This window comes from Eptatretus burgeri, chromosome 14 (assembly GCF_056783735.1).
Source record: "Eptatretus burgeri isolate ZD-2024b chromosome 14, Ebu_testis_v1, whole genome shotgun sequence".
In the NCBI taxonomy this organism is placed as follows: Eukaryota; Metazoa; Chordata; class Myxini; order Myxiniformes; family Myxinidae; genus Eptatretus; species Eptatretus burgeri.
This window is the reverse complement of record NC_140974.1, coordinates 60,784,680-60,805,579: the sequence shown is the minus strand read 5'-3', so window position 1 is coordinate 60,805,579 and position 20,900 is coordinate 60,784,680. Positions and strand designations below refer to the sequence as shown.

At 40.9% G+C, this 20,900-nt stretch overlaps 1 protein-coding gene across 3 annotated transcripts in view; it reads right to left on the bottom strand.

Moving 5' to 3' along the window:
- The window catches only part of LOC147013357 (ras GTPase-activating protein nGAP-like), a 404,833-nt gene that overhangs the window by 19,017 nt on the left and 364,916 nt on the right, over positions 1 to 20,900 (bottom strand). For 2 of the 3 annotated variants that reach the window (XM_085855118.1, XM_085855117.1), the window contains exons 9-18: positions 19,455 to 19,599; positions 18,544 to 18,688; positions 8,728 to 8,964; positions 8,270 to 8,471; positions 5,558 to 5,790; positions 2,769 to 3,074; positions 2,504 to 2,680; positions 2,076 to 2,292; positions 1,835 to 1,942; positions 395 to 502 (exon numbers count right to left, since the gene is read on the bottom strand). In XM_085855118.1, coding sequence (XP_085711244.1) covers positions 395 to 502; positions 1,835 to 1,942; positions 2,076 to 2,292; positions 2,504 to 2,680; positions 2,769 to 3,074; positions 5,558 to 5,790; positions 8,270 to 8,471; positions 8,728 to 8,964; positions 18,544 to 18,688; positions 19,455 to 19,599 — 1,878 coding nt within the window. The remainder of the gene's footprint in view (positions 1 to 394; positions 503 to 1,834; positions 1,943 to 2,075; positions 2,293 to 2,503; positions 2,681 to 2,768; positions 3,075 to 5,557; positions 5,791 to 8,269; positions 8,472 to 8,727; positions 8,965 to 18,543; positions 18,689 to 19,454; positions 19,600 to 20,900) is intronic. The other variant, XM_085855120.1, reaches the window with a different exon arrangement.

Sequence of the window (20,900 nt, the reverse complement as noted above, 5' to 3'; positions counted from 1 at the left end):
GAAAGTGGGTTTTTTTTCTTTTCTAGTTGACACTCCTATGCAGTGCGTGCTGGGTGTGCAAAATTGCCTTGGCCTAGTGATTAATTTAAAACACAGCCTGTGCATAGACGGCTCCTTCATTGACGTTTGAAATTTTTTTAGAACTAGATTGAATTTTTTTTTTTCTGCAAAACAGTATGATTTTTGTAGGCATACTTAACTGTTTCCCCCATGTGTACATAATGTCAATGGTTGTAACAAACAATGAGAATTGTATCACAACCACAACAAATAAAAAAACAATGAAGTAATAATTAATCAGCACGCTAACACAAGAACAGCATAATACAGCGGGAGTGTTCAAGCATCGGCAATGTTTGTGCAGCTCAGACATTTTGCTGCAAGGTCAGCTCACCCGCTCTGCATGCCACCGCTCCATGGGCTCACCATCTTCACACTGCACATTCATAAGCCAGCTCGCTGTGCGTTCGGCCGGTGAAAGCGACGGAGCGGACACTGAGGCCTGCGCAGGTGAGATTGATGGTGGCCAGTGACGGGACAGGTCGATTTTATTTAGCAGGACACTATGATGGCATTACCGAGATAATTTTTGCCCATTGTGGAGATCAATCCAAATATTCGACAAACAAAACAGGTTTGGTCGACATAACATGGCCAGATCAAAAATACCTTACTCGAAAAATGAAATGGTTCGGTTAAAAAAAACAAAAACATCCTTCGATCAAAATATGTGCTGATAAAGTAGGTTCCTGTGCAAATAAAGCAGGTTCCTGGAGGCAGTCCAGAGCCGGAGTTCAATATGTATCCAATGCAGCAGCACACAAGAGCCCACTTTTCAAGGAAGGGTGAGATCCTGACATCAAGTGAGTGAAAGTGGATGGGGTAGTCCCTTTTTAAAATCGATGGCGTACCTTTCTGTGTTATGTAATGCTCCAAATATGGAGCACCATTTTGCGTGTGCGTATCGAAATGACGCAAATTTATTTTGACTTTGAAGTATAATACACCATGCATCATAAAAGGTGATCAACAAGTCTGTGGACGGAGGGTCACTGACCTTTTTTTTTTGCCCACAACTTAAAAAAAAGTTTCCATTCACCATTCCCCACCCCCAACCCCCCCCCCCCCACAACTACAATGAACAAGCATGCTTATTTTAATCTCCCATCTCTCAACTCGATCAGACCACAAAGTCCCTGATGAAAGTTCCTCACAACGAGATGTGGCTACCCAGGTTGATTGCAAAGGAGACAGCTTTGAAATAAACTTGATAATCCATGCTTTACATTCCTAACACACGTGGTGGCATTTTGTGAATGAATTAAAATGGGATGGCAACTCCTTTTTTTGCCGGTGTTGTCAGATTGTATGCAACACCTCTTAATTTCAGTACAACACATGTATTTTGGAACCCTGAATCACTTAAACACAATGCAGGAAGTGAGTGGATTTGGGATTGTCTCTTCCCTGGCATGGAGTTTCAACCACCATCATGGTAACTGTGGTTACAATATTCAGGCAAAGTGGCAGGAACTGTCGTTATGCTCGAAATATCACAAAATGATCATCCATATATTTTCAACTCGGTCTCGATGTGAACCTACTCCATTTCTCTTCCCAATTATAAAAGCAAAAATAAGGATGCCAAGATGGAGTTGAATACACCACCAAATGAACTGTCCTGCAATCCATAACGGCTATGTGGATGATCAAAAATGGATGCAACGACAATAATGAACTGACCTTTTCGTTTTGTTCAGGTACCAAGCACCAAGTTCAGGGCAAAGGGTTAACAGACAAAATGAGGAAAATGGGAAACGGGACAAGAACGTACCTGTTGACGAGTGGATACCGTGCGGGTACGGCTGCCAGGACTGTCCCCATATGAGGGGGCAGATTGTTGCCGAGGTCTGGCTCCACCAGCTCCCACTGGAAATCCACCCTGCACCACCATAAACTGCAGGTCTCAGCAATAGCATTGAGACTGTCTTTCTTTCCATCAACCACAAACTGTAAATTATGTGCCATTCAATCGCTTCCTTCTCTTTCCCCATTTCTCCCACATTAGTATTTACCTCAATCTTTCTCACCTCAGCAACACTGGGCCCATCCCACTGCACACGGCCGGATGCAGCACACGATGCTAAAGTGGTGCCTGGCCCAAGACAAAGTGATGGTGGCTCAGGGCGGCGTGAACGAGCTGCGACAATTGGGGGGTTTTTGTCGGGCAATGTCTGCCGGCGTGCATACTCGCCACCACGGTTAGCTTCCTCACCAGCTGTGAACCCCGTGCTGGAAAGTGAGGACAGCAAGAGGGAGGGTGTCACAGCCAAATTATGATGGCTTGAGAAGGAGGCTATTGTAATGTGAAAATATTGTACAAAGGTGTCTCCACCTAGGTGGTACACAAGTTTCTTCCATTTGTTGGGCAGTAAGCCAAGAAGAAACGGTTAAGTTAGTAGTTAGCGTGAAGTTTTCTGGTTGGGTTGAGCTAGAAGCTCACCCGACACCATCGCCAGCAGGAAAATCGAGCAATGGGGCTCGGAGGCCAGACGTCCCCTCGGTGACCGACCCGGACGTAGAGCCGCGGGTGCAGTCGGGCGGCAGGCCGAGTTGAAACAGCGGATTGTGAAAGGACAACGGAAGCAGGGGTGGTGGTGCAACTGAGAGGCCAATATCCCTAGGGAAGGGGAAGTAAAATTACAGGTGTAAGATGGGGGGAAAATAGGGAAGGGTTGTTGGACCAGAACGAACCATTGATTCCATACCTGCCAACCTCTGCCATGGTCAATGCAAGCTGTTCAGGTCTGCGAGCCAAACCACCACCAGAAGTTTGTGACCATCCTGCTTTAGGCCATGGCTTCCCACCTGGCCCAGTGCTCTCATCGGCTGAACCAAGGTCAGCACCACCACTGTGGAGGCTACTGCTGCTTCCACCACCCACGTCACCATCACGATCAGAGGGAGGGTGGCTGTGTGGTGCGGGTGGAGAGGGTAATGGTGGCGGTTCGGGACGCGTTACGAAGAAAGCTTCACGATTCTCTTGTGTCGGTGATGGTAGGCGAGTGACTCCACTGAGAAAGGATGGAGGTGAAAGGTAGCCGTTAACAGGTTTTTAAATAGCAGCAAAAATACCAGTCACAGTTTCCAAAGAAAAAGGTAACTGACAAATATTTGGCAATGAACAACAATGTGGTCTGAAAATGTAGTCTCGTGAATTGGACCAAGACTGACTATAATTGATGGTGGCTTCATGACTAATACGTTCAAAATTAATATGTAAATACAGTAATTAAAGGATTGTTTATCATCAATATAATCGGAGAAAAAGCAGAACTCGTGGTACATGGCAGTTAGCAGAACTTGTCAAAAAGGTAAATGCTATCAACAGTGTTTGCAAACACCTTGTCATTTCCAATTTCTATTGTTTTGTTGCATTGTGCAATCTCAACACCGAAACAACCAGAAAAGGGAGACAAACCAGAATGTTGCTGTTTTAAGAGGTGTTTGGTGTGCACCTGTCAGACTGTGTTGCACTGCCAGTAAAACGATGGATTAAGTAAGTTCTTCTTTTTCTTCTGACAAACCACCATTGAGCTTTGATGAACAGCACAATAAAGGACTGACCTTTGGAGTAAAATGTATCAACTTCGAATCAATTTATCAAACGCCGACTTTGACATCATCAGCATTCTTTTCATTCATTCACAGTTATCGATTTTATCAAGTACAGTATATCGAAATTACCACATCTCTGAAGGTCAAGGCTACCTGGGATATATATATATATATATATATATATATATATATATATATATATATATATATATATATATATATATATATATATATATATATATATATATATATATATATATATATATATATATATATATATATATATATTCTTTAATGAACCGGGCGTAGTGGCGTGCGCCTGTAATCCGGCGACTCGGAGGCTTAGGTTGGAGGATCTCTTGAGGACGGGACCTCTGCACTGGGCCACGCTATGAGAGGGTGTAGGGCATCCCAGAATCATGGCGAAACCCAATCCTTATCCCTGTGTCATAAGAGGGGACCAGGGTTGCGTCAGGAAGGGCATCCGGCGTAAAACCTATGCCAAATCAGTATGCGGATCATAACGGATGATCCACTGTGGCGACCCCTAACGGGAGCAGCCGAAAGATGAACAACAACATATATTTTCTTTAATGACGCTCCATTCATGACGTGGTAGTTTTCACGAGACTCACTTAGTTTCCAGAAACGAATGCCATTTCTGAAACAACTTCAGACTAAATCTGAAGCTTCGAGAGCCGAGATGTGTGCAAATCTAAGTGAGAACGTCAAAGCTCCACACTAAATAATACATCTGAGATCTTTGGGCTTGTGGTATGACTTAAATTTGTGTGAACACAGTGTAAGCATTTGGCCCGACGTAGCTCGGTGTGTGTGTGTGTGTGTGTGTGTGTGTGTGTGTGTGTGTGTGTGTGTGTGTGTGTGTGTGTGTGTGTGTGTGTGTGTGTGTGTGTGTGTGTGTGTGTGCTGTCGTGGCAATTATCATGGCAACGGTGGTCACGTGGTCGACCGTGATGCCATCTCGTGATGCCCGATAATTTGCTCCTTGCTGCCTGAGCTATATCAAATATTTTCATGCGAATGTTTGAACATTACTATGGATCATAATTGTCAGTAATTAATAATGGCTTGCTTCTAGGGATTATGTGTGCGAACACGGTATTATAATCCAAATCTTTAATGCTGCTGCTTTCAGCATCCTGCATTACAGTGTCTTGGCCCACTGCACCGCCACCACTCTCTATAATTATGTTCTGGGCATCAGCCGTTGTAGTATGGCTCATATCGAGTCAAAATGAACAATGACCACCATCCAGAAGGATACAATTGGTATGTTAATTGGCCACCGTGCGCTTACCTCAGATATCAATGGATCTGCCGTAACTACAGAAGGCGGTGACAAAGAGCCATTCTTGTGTTATCCTGTATCTGAGGCTCGGAGAGTAACTTGTACATATGATTCAAGTGCATATTCCTTTGCTATCTTTAAGGAGTTCAATTTTAGAACCATATTATCTCTCAATTCTCATACATCTATCGCATCAATCGCTCCTCCATCACAAAATTGCCCTTGTGCACAATCGAGAAATAAAATTCACATTTGGGAATACAATAATTACTGGCACTTGGTGCTCAAAATCTACTTTTATGACCAGTGAGCAACATTTGACAATATCCTGTCATTAATATTGTGAATTCCTCATTAGCAGAAGAACATGTTAATGCAATCGACATTCAGAATTAAATGTTTTATTGGCTTGGATGCGCTTGTGTTAAAACAATTACGATGAATCCTGACTTGTTCAGCTTTGTGGCCACAATGGGACTGCCAGATATGCACAAAGGAGATCAATGCTTGCCTACTCCACATTACATTGATTCAGTTTCCTTGTGCCAACAAAAATAGATCCCATCGACCCAATTTATGCCACCAATTTAACCAAGTTCTACCGTCCTATTGCTTGACAGTGTATCTCACCTGGCCATATCTCCATCTTCCACTATACGATGGAGGCCTGAAGCCAAGCTCATGCTGCTGATGGCGAGCCCACTCACAATCCGATCTCCTGTTATCAACAAGCCTCGGCATGCCGTGCCGGGCTTGTGCACAGACACCGGGGGTGCAGGTGGGGCGGGAGGGCTCGTTGAAGCGAGCGCTGCACTGATGTCACCCAGAATCCGTGGCAGAGGACCAAGTTTGGCTGCAAGAGTCTAAGACAAGGGGTGGGGGTGGGAGAGCGGTAGGGAGGAAAATGGAGAGTCTTTCACAGGCAATTATCACGAATGTGAAGTGATCAGACAGTATTGCCAAAAGTCAATCAACACGACGTTTTTGGGTGGATTTTAGGCTTTGAAATCACTTTCCCAGGGTGCAACATGCAATTGGGTTGATAAGTTTTTCATTTGTGTTTCATCCTCTTTGCAGGATGTTGGGAAACATCAGTGGCTATTAAATTGCCAAATCTCCACCAGTAAGTGCAATTTTGTGTTTTTCTCTCAGGTGGTATCAAATCAGTCGGTACCCCACTCCAAATTAAAGCAAGCTACATGCACCATCAGCATGGAAAACTCGGCGTAAAATGAAGAGCTTACATGGCAACCTGTATACTGCTCTGCATATCCCAACAGATCCTCAGCAATGTCGTCATGAACAATTAACTGAAGTAATCAATCAATAGAAGGATGGACGAGGGAGGAAGGAGAGGAAGGAAGGAGAGGGGGAGCCAGGGCAAAGGAGATGTACGGTGAAGGTCAGGGTAGGGGTGTAGGGGGAAGGAGAGGGGGGAATGAGAGGGAGAGGGGTGAGAAGAGGGAAGGAGGGGAGAAAGATGGGAGGGAAAGAGAGAGGGGCAGGGGAAGAGAGAGAGGGGGGGGAGAGGGAGGCTTTAAGGAGGAGGGGAGAGGGGATAGAGAGAGGTGGCCATGCCTTATTAACAGGTCTGATCGCCATCCAAGGATGCAGCCCGGCTTTGTGGTATCGCAGTACCAGCAGAAATTGTGAGTTGAGGCTAGTTCTGCCACTGCGGCAGTGCGTGCACAAATGAGGCAATTATCTGACCGTCTTTTCTTCCCAAAGGATGCCCCATGTCACTAATGGAAATGGTATGCCAGCTGTCATGGATCACTGGATAGTTACGATGGGTGCACTCATGAAAATGGCAACAGTAATGAAACTGCAGCTATAGTGCGGGCTTTCAGAAATATGCGACAGTGCACGGAATGGAGTCACCATACAATGCAAGTAAAATTTCATCATGTTGGATGAAAAACCTTCTGCACTTCTTTCCTTCTGTGTATTTGGCAAAAAATAAATAAATAAGAGAAGGCCACAATTAATATAGCACTTGGCCAAAAAGAGAATCCCTTAAATACCGGGTACAAGAGCCGCGTTTAATCCAAATGCCAGATTCTACACGATTTGGCGAGGATTCCTCAATGTGCATTTCGTAGCATTTTGCATTCTCTCTCATTAAAGCATTTTGCAAGATCAAGGCTTGATGGCCTGAAATTGGGTCGACAAGGGTTGTTTGAAAACGCCAGTAATTAGATAAACATCTCAAAAAGAACAAAGGCTTCCTCTTCAGCTTACATCCATTGGAGTTTTATTGTTGTTGTTGTTGTTGTTGTTCTTGCTGCTCTAAGCACAGTCTTTTTCACACAACCTACGTAACTACTAATGTATGGACGGTGTTTAATGGTTAGCAATCAACACAAAGCCTTTGGTAGCCTCTGGTCGTACATCACGAAACACCATCAAAGGACATCTGTTTCACTCGCCACATCACTGCGGTAGTTTTGTTGGTATTCTGCTTGCTTCTGGTCTGATCTGTTTTGAGCCCTGGTGTAGTACAATCTGACTAAGGTCACCATTTTTATGCAGGATTAAAAAAAAAAATTACAGAAAGAATACACAATGAAAGGGATAGAGATAACAACAGAGGCAAGACAGTCCAAATAGTCTCTTTTAACAACCTTGCATACAATTTAATCAGTCTTCATCTGCAAGATAATGGGTGCCGTCGCCAGCAGACATTCCTGTACTTTATGCACACGGAAGATGCATGCGGGAGTGAGCAACACACAAAGTCCACGGTCCACTATTCCAAGCTGGATCAACAGAAGGCCTGCCACCAAAGGTTAGAAATGCTAACAAGTCAAAATGACTGCTTCTGTTACTTGTCGTATTTTGCACTTGTATCTGGGGGAAAATGGTCGTATTGCACTAAACTTGCTCAATGTTATCGTGGATTTCAGTATGGAGACACAAGAGACATGGTCGACATATTTCTAGTTTTTCATCTTGAAGGAAGGACGCTGCAGAAGCACCTATTGCAATGTCCTTTTCAAACTCAACGAGACCCTGTTAATTCACCATGCTGTTATTGAGAAGCTACACACAACTGCTCAGCATAAACAGGTCGAGAGTAACACAGTTGATTTGTTGACAGAATTTGCACATATTTCAGATTAAAAATACTCCACATTTTATACTTAACATTGTGGAAGGTTTATTACTTGGAGTAACCACACTTCTTCCTCAACAATGTCTGAACTGGCAGAATAATGCTGAGCTGTGCACCTGCTTTGAATAATTCAATGGCAATTATATTGTCACCGTAACTTAAAAACGGTGCTCAGTTTGTGATGTAGAATTAGACTGCAGGGTATCCCCATGTCCTTGGCTACGTACCGCATCTCCTTGAGTGAGGAGTTCTGAAAGTAGGATGTGGAGGAAGGAGAGCTCTCGGCCTAGGTCGATGTAACCATCAAAGCTCTCAGAGTGAGGCCCTGAATCTGGGTTGGTCATTTCCAGCAGATACTGCTTCATGTTTCCCCACTCATTTTCCAAAAAGTCATTCATGAAGGCCATGTAGTCCTCCTTGTTTCCAAATCTGCCATGGAATAAGGAAAGGTGACATTGGTTGAGGAAATATGAAATGAGGGACAGATAGGGGTGTAAGTGCAGAGTGTGAGAGCACAACAAAAAATAGCGTGTGCAGGTAAAGCAGTTGGAAGTCAAGGAATTATGGATGGCAAAAGTAAGTGGAATTATGTCCAGGAGTTAACAGCTTTGGACTGAAGAGAATAAGCCAACAACTGCAAACATGAGGGTTGAGTATATCTGAAGGCCGGACATCCAACACTCACTTTGTGAAGTTGGCGAGGTTTTGGATGACTTTGGCAATGAGTGTGAGTGTTCGAGCTGTGCGCTCGTCTGGGTACTCCTGGGTCAAACCAAACAGGCTTGGGGACATGATGGCAGGACACAGGAAACGCAGGAAGAGGGAGGCAACGACGAGGCGCTCACTCAGATCGTGGCGCCCACGGCCGCCACATTGCTGCCGCCAAGATGCAAACACTTCACGAAGCTCACGAGGAAATACACTGTGAAGGATACACACTAGATTATAAGTTTGGAGTTAAAGTACCTAAGGCTCATCTAAATCAAACAAAGTATGCAAGGCCTTTCAAACAATATTTATCTTGTTATGTGATAATCATAACGAGAAGTGAAAAGTTTGTGACGGCTGCCTTTCTCAAAACTCTGTTGCATTGGCTGCTTAGAAAAAACCTGGACCGGAAGAGATGGGCACCACCAGGTATATCTGTGCATACAAACACCACTACGGTGGCTCGCCAAGCTTCATAAGGTACTGCTGCCACCACATTAATTTTACTATACTTTCACTTGGAAACAAAAAGGTACATTTTTTAAAGCATGGTATTTATCTCGACCGACAAACCCACAATGCTCCACACACATATTAAAGAAGGAGAAAAAGACATAAAATGTAATAGCTTCTTGGTTTATTAATTTTTCTGTACTGAGTTAAAGGGCTAGCCAATATGTACAAGATTTATGTGTATACACAACTGATTTGAGTGGTTATGGTGACATGGAAGATTGCGTATGATTGGGCAAAATTGTGCAAGTAACCAAATGGCCGCCAGTCAACAATCTTGGATCTGATCTCGAAAAAACGAATGACGTGCACATGTAAGCCATCATTTATTTCCATAAAAAAATCACACTTATTCCCCATGAGGAGTACATGCTGTGTGCCAAGTTTTAATTTTTTTCCTTAGTGCAGCTTCAGAGATACAGAGGTCCAGAGGTTTTTAATGTTTTTCCGACATGGCTGCCACACCACGTGACCTATGATGTCAAAATTATCATTGAAATATTCTGCACGAGTAGTCGCTCTGATGGTGAAAATTTTCTCTCAATCCAACAAGCGGTTGCAGAGAACACTAAAGTTCTGTGCAGACAAACAAACAAAAAAGAAAAAGATGTCATACAGAGCACAATACTTGAACAATCCACCCACCCTCCCTCGACAAAGGTTGCCATGGAAACATCAAATTGTCCAGTTCATGAAGATTAAAATTGATAATCATAATCAAAGCTCAGGTCAATCTGATGAAAATTTATTATTTTTTAGATTGAAATTGATGATTTTAGAAGTTTTACCTTGAGTTGACCTTTGACCTTAAAATAGTTGGTTTCCAAATTCAGTGATGCACGATGCAATTGCAGCTTAATTTTCAGGTGAATCGGATGAAAATTGACCATTTTCAGAAGAAATTTGATGATTTTAGAAGTTTGATCTTGAGTTGACCTTTTGACCTCAAAAATAGTTGGTTTTCCAATTCAGTGATGGACTGTGCTAATATTGTTCAACGTTCAAGTTAATAGGATGAAAAATGACGATTTTAGAAATCTGACCTTAAGATGACCTTTGACCTCAAAATCAATAGGCTTCTCAGTTGAGACAACTTCTATAACTTGGCAAAGTTTCATGACGATCGGTTTAGAATTGTGAACTGCAGTTGATTGACAAACAGACACTGACCAATATACTTCAAAAATCTTCGATTTTACAAGTAACAAACAAACAAACAAACAAACAAACAGACCCAAATGCAATACACTCTCCTCTGGCGAGGGTAATTATGCGGGTTTCTTATTTGAAAATCATTCAATCAACCCCTTGATGGGTGTCAATGTCACTAACAATTTGCACCAAATGTTGCTCGCTCGCAGGCATGATAATGAGCCATTCCATGTTTTAAGGTTATGCTGTCTTGATTTGTCAATAACTTTGACCTGCCTTTCCTATTTTCAACATTAGCACGACCTGTTGTCCTTCATTGCCTCAGGGTATTACCCGTGGGAAGGCTCAATGTGACAGGAATGCCATAAACCTCCAACCTGCAATAACCATTCCACGATTAAGGTCGGTCAGCACTTCACCTCATGACATCTTGATTGCAACTGAGTTCTGATATCTTCTGCAAACCTTTAGAAAGCACATGCGGCTTTGCATTGAGAGAGATCATTTTGAGTTTCGGTGTGCTGTCCCAATACTTTTGCCGGTAGACACATTGTACACACAAGTTTGCTGTACATGATACTGTAGTGTAATAGCAAGTGAAGAGGATAGGTGCGGCAGCCTCAGATGCAGCTTGAGGTAGGGGTGTCCAATCGAAGGTCATCAAGGTAATTCCAAGAATGAAATGAATCAATTAATTGTATTTGATAATTGAATTGGTAAGTACAATTAGCACAGGCCTCAGTGAATCATACTAAAATAAGGCTATGTATGTATGTATGTATGTATGTATGTATGTATGTATGTGTGCATGTCTGATCATTGTAGAATCGAAAATGCCTGTGCCAATTTCCACCAAATTTTGCATAAGTGCTCAGGGTACCCAGGAACAGGTCATTGGCACAAAAGAATCCCCTCTGACTTCCCCGACACTGGCGAGAATGGGGAACCGACTTGCGATTTTTGGCTGTACATGAAGAATAGTGCAAGTGGTTTAACCACTGACCCATGCAGGGAGCGGCGGGGCGTATCAGCACCTTTTTTCACTCCCAGAGGGAACGGGTGTTACTACAGTACAGTATGACTAAAAGGAGACGTGTCCTTCCATCCATCAATCAATCACGTGAAGAAGAAGCAGGACCTTGAGCATGGAAGGAGCATTGACAGCACATTTCACTGGTACTGCAGGAAATCAAAATGACCAATGAATCAAGAAGGCTACAATTGGGACCAAAAAGGACAATCAGGGAATCGCTTCACTGTGGGAGAAAGTTTTTTTTTCCAAAGCTTGAATCGCAATCACAGAACTTCACAAGCGGTGTAAGATTCGGGTCCGTTGCCCCAAGCCTTGGAGAAAACATCTTTTTCGGCACATAGTGGGTGAAGTCTGGAAACCAGGGCTCTTTCTAATAGGTTACTTTGGGCTGTACACAATACAAAGTAGATGCTGGTGGAGGTAACAAGCCACACACTATCAACATAAAACAATCATACACTGAAAGCAGTTATCAAAGGGTGTCAAGTTTTATAGAATCCCATGATTTAATTTTGATATTTTAAAAGCAAGTAATAACAACGTCCAGCAAGCTGTGTGCTTGCACAAGTTGGGACGTTTTATGGGACTTTCTCTTTTGCCCCGATGAAGGATAATGCCTGAATCGTCAGCTTCTCTTTTATTGATGGCGGATCAATTACCATTTCAGATTTTAAGGTATTTTATTTATTTGTTTTGCTTTCTCTTTCTGTTCACACAGATGGCTAATTTTATGCTGAAATTATCAATTATATTCTACCATTTATGGGCTCTTGCTACCAAACCTGATGACATTTCCTCTTTATCACAGTGTTCATCAGGTAGATATTTCGAAATGGTAAAGCTCTTTGGAGAGCGGGCAGATCCCGTTTGAACCAGATTCAAATGTTTCTCACCAGCAATCATGCCGATGCATCCGTTTGCATTGTGAGAGCCATCCTGTGGATGCTTTTGTTGAACCAATTCCACCAAACATAAAGTTCAACCTTTGAACATTGCATACACGTGCAAAGTAATATGAGAAATGAGAATACAAATGCTGAAAATTCTCTCCTTGCAAAACAATCCCAAAGATAAGATCTTGAGTGCTTTACGACGATGGAAATAGAAAAGTGCTCAAGAATGACAATGCGTGATAAATAATCAAACAATAACAAATAATGGCAAAATAATGATATTTTTTGATATGCTACTGATGAAATGATATGCTAATGATGCGCTATTAGTAGAGTCGTTTATTTCTCACTGAGGGTTACTTACGGATGTCTCACAATCTATAAAATTGATTGTCTAAGGCAGTTCCAGGCAAAGGTTTCTGATGAGCAAACGTAACAACCCCTTCACTCGATGAGACCAGGGAGAAGATAAGCAATGGGACAAAATCAAAAGTTTACCTTTCTTCAAAATATAGCATGGGACCTTTAACCCCAACAAGTGAATACAAAGAGATGGAACAGCAAGCTTAATACAACTTTTGAGAGATTGTACACACCATGATGAACACTCAGGAGAGGAAAGAAGCTCAAATGTAACACACAGCCCCAGGATGAAGCAATCATACTAAAATGTGCAATCTGTCTGTCTGTCTGTCTGTCTGATTACGATGCATTAGCTCATTACTTATCCCATCTCAACCAAACTTGCCAGGTGGATTTAGGGTCATACAACGAAGGTTGTAGCGACTTCATTTGCCCCCACTCTCCCTCCAGTGGTTTTTCTGCCTGAGACAAACTCCGTGTGAAAGGTGTATAGATAGCTTATCATGGCATTTTGTGGGGCACACCTACTGGAAGTTAGAAAAAAAAATTATAACCACCAACTATTCAGTCCTATGATGATGGCATAATGATAATGATGGTCTATAATAATAAATTTCTGTGTGCACATGTGTGTGAGTGTCCTCCATAACTCCAACACCATGAAACCTAGCAGCCCAAAACTTTGCATGCATATTAAGGGAAGATATCTAAATTTGCATGCTGATGAAGGGAAGATAATCACCCCAACTTCGCCTCACGGGGTCTCAGATGCCATATGTATTCGACCTATTGAAACATGCCTCGACTTGGAAACACGATCGACTATCGCCCCAAAGGGATGCCAGAATATTGCAATGCGTGTGCATGTGTGCGTGTGCCTGTGCGTTAAGGTGGTCTAGATTCATCGTGTAAAATTTCAAAATTAAAATTTATGAGGAGAGGGGCTTTTCAAATATTTTCCTTGAAACCAATGTGGCTGCCACATCACGTGACTAATGGACATCATATTTAAGTCAAATGTATGCAGCAAGGGCAGTGGATCATAACTGCAAAGTTGAGTATTGATCGGTTATACGGTTTCAGAGAAATAGTTGTTTGATTATGCAAAACCAACGTGACTGCCATATCATGTGACTGATGAGATTATTGTTATATAAAATATTTGTAGCAACAGTGATGGATCATCACTGCAAAGTCTCGCATCGAAACGCTAAGCGGTTTCAGAAAAAAAAAAAAAATATATATATATATATATATATATATATATATATATATATATATATATATATATATATATATATATATATATATATATATATATATTTTTTTTTTTTTTTTTTTAAATATGATCGACTCGGCATGGGGAATATTGGTTGTAAATTTCAACATCATCAGTCACATGGTCTCACAACCATGTTGGACAAAAAGGCTTATCCGATCAACGCAAAACTCAAAAGTTTATGGCTTATTGGGAAGTCATGTGCTAATATTGTGTCCTCTCGACTATGATCCAAATGTCAAGTGCTAGCAAAATTTATGTTCCACGATGTCAATGAAAAGTGCATGTTGAATGAGAGCGCAAGAAAGACGATTCCTGACACCATTGAGCATTGACACTGAGAAAGGATCCCTAACTTCATCTGAAAAGATTTGCAGAGAGAAGCTGATTAAGCTCCATGCCTACATTGGGCACATCAAGAATCACAAGAGAAAAAAATAAGACTTGTAATATCCAGGCTCAGATGTTTAGGGACATACTGGATGATCTCTTTGATCTCGCTCACAAAAATGCATTATCCATAATGACATGTGATGAAGACAAGGTTTTCCCCCTTCAGATCTTCAGGATCTGATACAAGGATCTTCAGAGCTCAAGCTTTGGAAGAGTAGGCATTGACCCGAAGACAATGCCTACCAAGAGTTGAAGATTCTGGCATCATATATGAAGGTTTTGAACAACTGTGCCAAGTGCAGAGTTGCTCATATACAAAAGTATAATTCCACAATTACAAAGAACAAAAGCAATTCCTCCTCCGTGCTGTTGACCAACACCGGAAATCTATGACCGCACCTCAGAAATCAACTCGAAAGTTCATGCACTCTTAAGTTCATAAAAATGTATTTCTCTGCAACCGCTGGTCTGATTGGTGCGAAACTTTAAATGTCGAAGGGACTCCACATGGAGAATATTTTATTGCCAACTCTGATGTCATTGGTCAGATGGTATGGCAGCCAAATTGGATTAAATGAAAGATTTTGGACATAATTTTCTCCGAAAAAGCTGAACGAAAAAAATTGATACTTGCCAAATGTTATCAACTCCCCATGTGGGAAATTGGGTGATAATGATGATGTCATCGGTGAAGTGGTATTTCAGAATGAACGAGCAAGGCGAGACTATGCGCTCTACGAGTGCCGTTCTAGTTAAAGTATATAATCAAAATATAATTTTGGGTTTGAGAATCAGATCTCATGGACTAAATATGTGTTGAAATCTGAAAATTTTAAAGAAATTAGCGATTATTATAACTCAATGTATTTATTTAAGCAAAGCATTAAACTTAACTTTTTGTTTTTTTACTGTTCGGACAATTATATTGAGTGAAGAAAAGATTAAAGAATGTGCAGAAAGTGGAACTTCAATGAACGCAACAAAAATAATTAACCAGCAGGACTGCCATGCCCTACAAACTGCTTTTGCAAGCCATGGCGATACAGTCCACAGGAGTCATTTTTGGGGGGCAATTACGTAAGCAGTTTGATTTCTTTTCACCTTTTTGTGTGATCTGCTTTCATTATAAGATATTAATATAACTATATTAATATAAACTTATAATTAAAAAAAAACTTCCAACGTCGAATCGTACCACAAGTTCCGAATTACGCCATGTTGGTTCGAGCTGGCAAGACATTGACTGACATTTTGTGTGCTCTCTGTGGGAATTTGCTAATTTTTCATTTGAATTCCACATTTAAAAATAACCCTTTGTCGTTCTCCTGTTGATGTATTTTATCCATGCGGAACATTGGACGGAACTTAGAACAGGCCACATTTACCTCGGTCACAAGGGTCGCTCATTCAGGACCGTTACCCGATACTGTATATAAAATATATATGTGTGTATATATTAGCGCTGGGACGATTAGAAAATTTGACGATAAAAGATTACTGATCTTAAAAATAAAAAAAATCTTTAAAATATTAAATAAAAATCGGCCAATACAGATTTCATGGTGGTAATTAATGACGCCATAGTGCATTGTGCACACAGTTCCAGATTAGTGCCGTGCCCATGATTGACGTTATTGAACGGCTGTGATTGAAGATACATTTTAAATCCTTTCTCTAATTGATTGGTGTATCGAACGGCACAGCATCCTATCATTTTTAAATGAATGATGAGTTACCATGTGTTCATTCGTTAAACTATTGATGGATATAAAATGAAGAGTTTCATACTTGCTGGTCGTGTGAAAAGTATGTTTTATACTAAATACAGAACAGGGAGTTCCCGGGTTACAAAGGGATTCTGTACCGAACAATCGTTCATACAGTAAGTCAATCGATCGGCCGTTGACTCAGTGTTATAAATGGTGGTATCAGCGTGCGAATGGAGGCTACTCACCAGGTGACCAAACAAGCTTAGAGGGAGACCAACCATTAATGTGAAAAAAACATTTAACTGATGCTTTAATACAGTCGAGTACGCCTGGAATATATGACGTCAAGACGTATTGCTCGGGTAACAAATTACCTTGGTACGATCAGGAAGGAGGTACAGATGTACGGTAGGTTTTAACTTTTAATCTCAGCAGTGTATGGACGATAGCATTTTCCTTTGTACTTGGAACTGTTTCTAAAACAATTGGTTACAGTATTTTATATGAATTGGGTGTGCTTTGGAAAGGTTATGTTGTTTCTCTTTGTGAGTTTCAAAGAAAAATAAAATTGATAACGCAATTTCCGAGCCATTTACTTACCGTATTAACACGTTTTCCAAATTTTTTCTACTCGTCACATGACGATTGCCAGCTGTTAATAAAGAATGTTTACACACATCTATTTGAAACGTCTACAATGTAACATTTTTTTTTAACTCACCATAAATAAGGGGGAAAGCCACTCAAGGTTTTTGGGCTGTATCACTGTAATCGGATATCGGTACTCACTTTGATTCCAATTACCGAAAAATTGCCAATATCGGCTTTTGCTGATTACCGATGCAGATATGGGCCCAGCAATTATATATATATATATATATATATATATATATATATATATATATATATATATATATATATATATATATATACATATATATATATATATATATCACAGATAAATAGATAGGTGTGTGTTTGTCATAAAGCATAATATGCGAACTCTCTCTCTCTCTCTCTCTCTCTCTCTCTCTCTCTCTCTCTGTCTCTCTCTCTCTCTCTCTCTCTCTCTCTCTCTCTCTCTCTCTCTCTCTCTCTCTCTCTCTCTCTCTCTCTCTCAGTATTCCCATCAGCAAAGCAACAGATGGTATTTGCGAGTGGCATAATAATATTAACACGCATCTGTCCATACATCACGAGAAGAAGCAGGACATCGAGCATTTCACCTTCAGAGGACATTTTTGCATTAAAAATAGGATGTCAAAGAAATAATGATAAGAGCATAAAAATAATATTAACGTGCATCCCCCACAGACTAATGGAGCCACCTCGATTAGTAAGGCCTCTAAGTAGGCTGCTAGTCAGGCTGCAAAATAGTATTAATAATAATACCATTAACAAAAATAACAGTAATAATAATTAGACTCAACTGCAACAAAATCTGAAGGAATTCTCATGTTTTATCAGCATTTCTTCCTTTGAAATATGCCATGTTGTGGTTTAGTATAGATAGCAGCTTGAGCATCATTTCATGTTGTGGCGTTTTTCCAAGGCCGTATCCAATAACAAAAGTGATAACAACAATGATAATAGCATAATATTAACATTATTCTGATTCAGATGTACCATACTTTGTTACAGAGCACCGGTGCTGCCAAAGCAGTTTCTTGGCAAGGGTGATTCTGGGTGGTTTGCCATTGCCTTCCCAGGAGTAGTTAGGGCAGGAATTTGTAATTTGTTCATGGTGCCAGCAATAGCTCACCAAGTTTTTGCAAAGGATAATGTGTGATCTTTAACATCAACAAGTAATGCCAACAGATGAAACGTCCAGGCTAATGTTCATCAGATGGACAGCACACACATTGATGAATCACCCTGCCTGTGAAACACCAGGATAACAGTTTATAGGTGGGTCTGCATTTGAACTCAAGCTCGACAGCTTAGAGGCAAGTGTGCATACCTCCAGGCTATCCTGCCAGCCCTTTAACATGACAAAATGATAATAATATTAACAACAATAATATTAATAATAATAACAAGAGGGAGAATTGCTTTGCAACACATGTCACCTGCCGATGTGATATTTTCTAAGTCCAGAAAGGGCAGAACTGTGTAAAATTGACCAAACGCCCTGAAACTCAAACGACTTTGGTACATTATCATAATAAAGCAATGTACCAAATTTCAGTGAAATATGGAAAAGGATATGGGGAACAAAGTCTGAAAAACCACAGGTGGGACGGATGGACAGACAGACAGAGAGTAAACCTATTGTCCACTCCAGTGAAACCAGTAGGGGACTAATAAGGATGATAATATGATCTCACCCTCCCCCCCCCTTTCCTCCACTCCCCAACACCCCTCCTGTCGGGAGCCGGTGCATCTAGTAATTAAAACGGGCAATTTTGTAATGCAAGGAAGGAAGGCCGTTATGGCTGAGTCACATTGAATCACCCACCAATAAGAATTGATTATTTTGCAGAATGCCAACTCGCAACACATGCGCAGGTTATCCTGGTTCATCTGTAGGTCACCGGGTGTGCAGCGGCTTGGGTCCACCTCGCAATTCTCATCTGACTCGTATAGAGCCTTGATGAATTCTCCTGAAAGGTGTAAACAAAACGCACTGTAAGTCAGCTTCAGCTGTTTCACATTGTATGATGAAGGAGGATCTTTCGATCACTACCAGGCAAAAATAACATTCCTTTCATGCCGTAATTCTCTGCAGACTACTGTAGTATATGAGTACTACTCTCATATACTAAACTTCTAACTGCAGCGTTTTTGCCTGGGGATCAAAAAGGGAGACAAGTTGAGAATAGCATGGCAGGTGTGAACTGTCCCTTCCAAGTATCTGATCAGCTGTATAATAGGTCAAATCTTATAAATACAAGCTTAGTGAAATACAAACAACTAACTGTGATGTCTTCAGTGGCCAAAGGTCTTAAAGAGCATGTGTATATGAAGAACACAAAGGACAATTCGGATTGTGATAACAAAATGTAGATAACCATTAACATGGGTGAGCTTTCAGGTTTTTGAAAATTCTGTGAAACAGCAAGGATGGTTGTGATTTATGACAGAAAATTATATTCTCCTTGACCTCCCTGGCATTCCGATCTGAACACTTGACTTACAATGTTGAGATTCCCAGCTTAAATCCAATATAATGTGTTGATTTGTTCACTGTGACCCTAACATCGTTGTCAACATGTGATACATGTACAAGCTCCTCCGTGAGTCTTAAACACTAAACAGACAAATGCGCATGCATAAAACACACACACACACACACACACACACACACACACACACACACACACACACACACACACACACACACTCAAGGTCTCACTAGTCAACACGCACCGAGTGCATCCTGGAGATACTTATGCCCAACGAGCTTCAGGAACTCCTCAATGGCTTTGGTACCCAACGTGTTTTCTCGAAAGAGTAGGTGTTCGTTCTCGCCGCACCTTTCAATCTCTGACAGCACCATTTCACAAAGAAATTCCTGTGCAATGGAAGGTATGGAGAGCAGGGTGGGATGGGGAGAGAAATAAAATGTCACCGTTGCCAATTTATAATGTTTAAAGCAGCAGACATAATGAAGACAACAATTTCAGTTGAACCATCAATAATCCGTGACAAAATTAACGGGTGGACACAATGAACTTGTTGCTTGAATTAAATACTGGTACATGTTATAAAAGATAAATCTTATGTATACAAAGAGTAATAAAGCATTTTTATCTCCTGCTGTTTGTTGGGTTTTATGCTTTAATCCATGCACACTTGGATAATGCATTTTCCCACAGCCACTGGCCATAATGATGGGATATATAATCACAACATGACAGATCAAAGCAATTATATAATTATTGCCATTGTGTGTTAAAAGTGGGCTTGGCTGTTCACAGCACGTTCTATGGTGATCGAATGATCATTTGGGTGAATTTAGGGCCAAGATAAGGTCAATGGATCGGCTTCTGTTAATTTAAAAGGCAGAAAAGCATCAAGATGTCGCAACCAACCAACTACAAGACTAATATAGTTTTTTTTGGACATTTCAATAAAAAACCTCTTTCAATCTACTCCTCCTTCTACCCACTGCTGCACAACTGAAATTCCAAATGGCTGCACAACCCTTGAAAAGATCGCAGATATTTACATGTTCTCAAAGTTGATATTTGTATACCCATTGCACTCATTCGGTCATCTCACTTTTGTGGAAAACTTCCACTATATATAAATAAATATATGTGTATATTTATCAGATATATTTATATATTTATTTATCAGAGCACCCAAACCGAGATCAGGGTGCTCCAGAACAAAATCAACAGCAGGAGAGGGGGAAACACAACAGAATGGGTTGAGCGACAAAATGGAAAGAGATTTCAACGATAAGGGATGCAATGAGGATGAGAAGAGGACACATTATAAACATTATTGAACTTATGACTCACAAATTGCAAAATAAATCTGGAAAAAAATCTATTAAAATTATGTAGGCTGAGTGTTGATCTGTACCAACTTGACAAAGTTTCCATTTTACAACTTCATAAATCCAAGTAGGTTGCCGCAATATGCCAAAGCAGGTAAGTCACAGTTGGTGCCTATTTGTATGGTCTTTGAAAAATAAAAATACATTGCTGATAACTTGGCTAGAATTGAGCATAAAACATATACTTGGCTTTGCTAGGCCTTAAACAGGGTGCACCTGCATTCTTCTTCTTCTTACATATGGCAGCTTGGCACCAGGTAGCTATCATTTTGTTGGAATGTAGCTGTGCCACTGATGCTGTGCCCCTA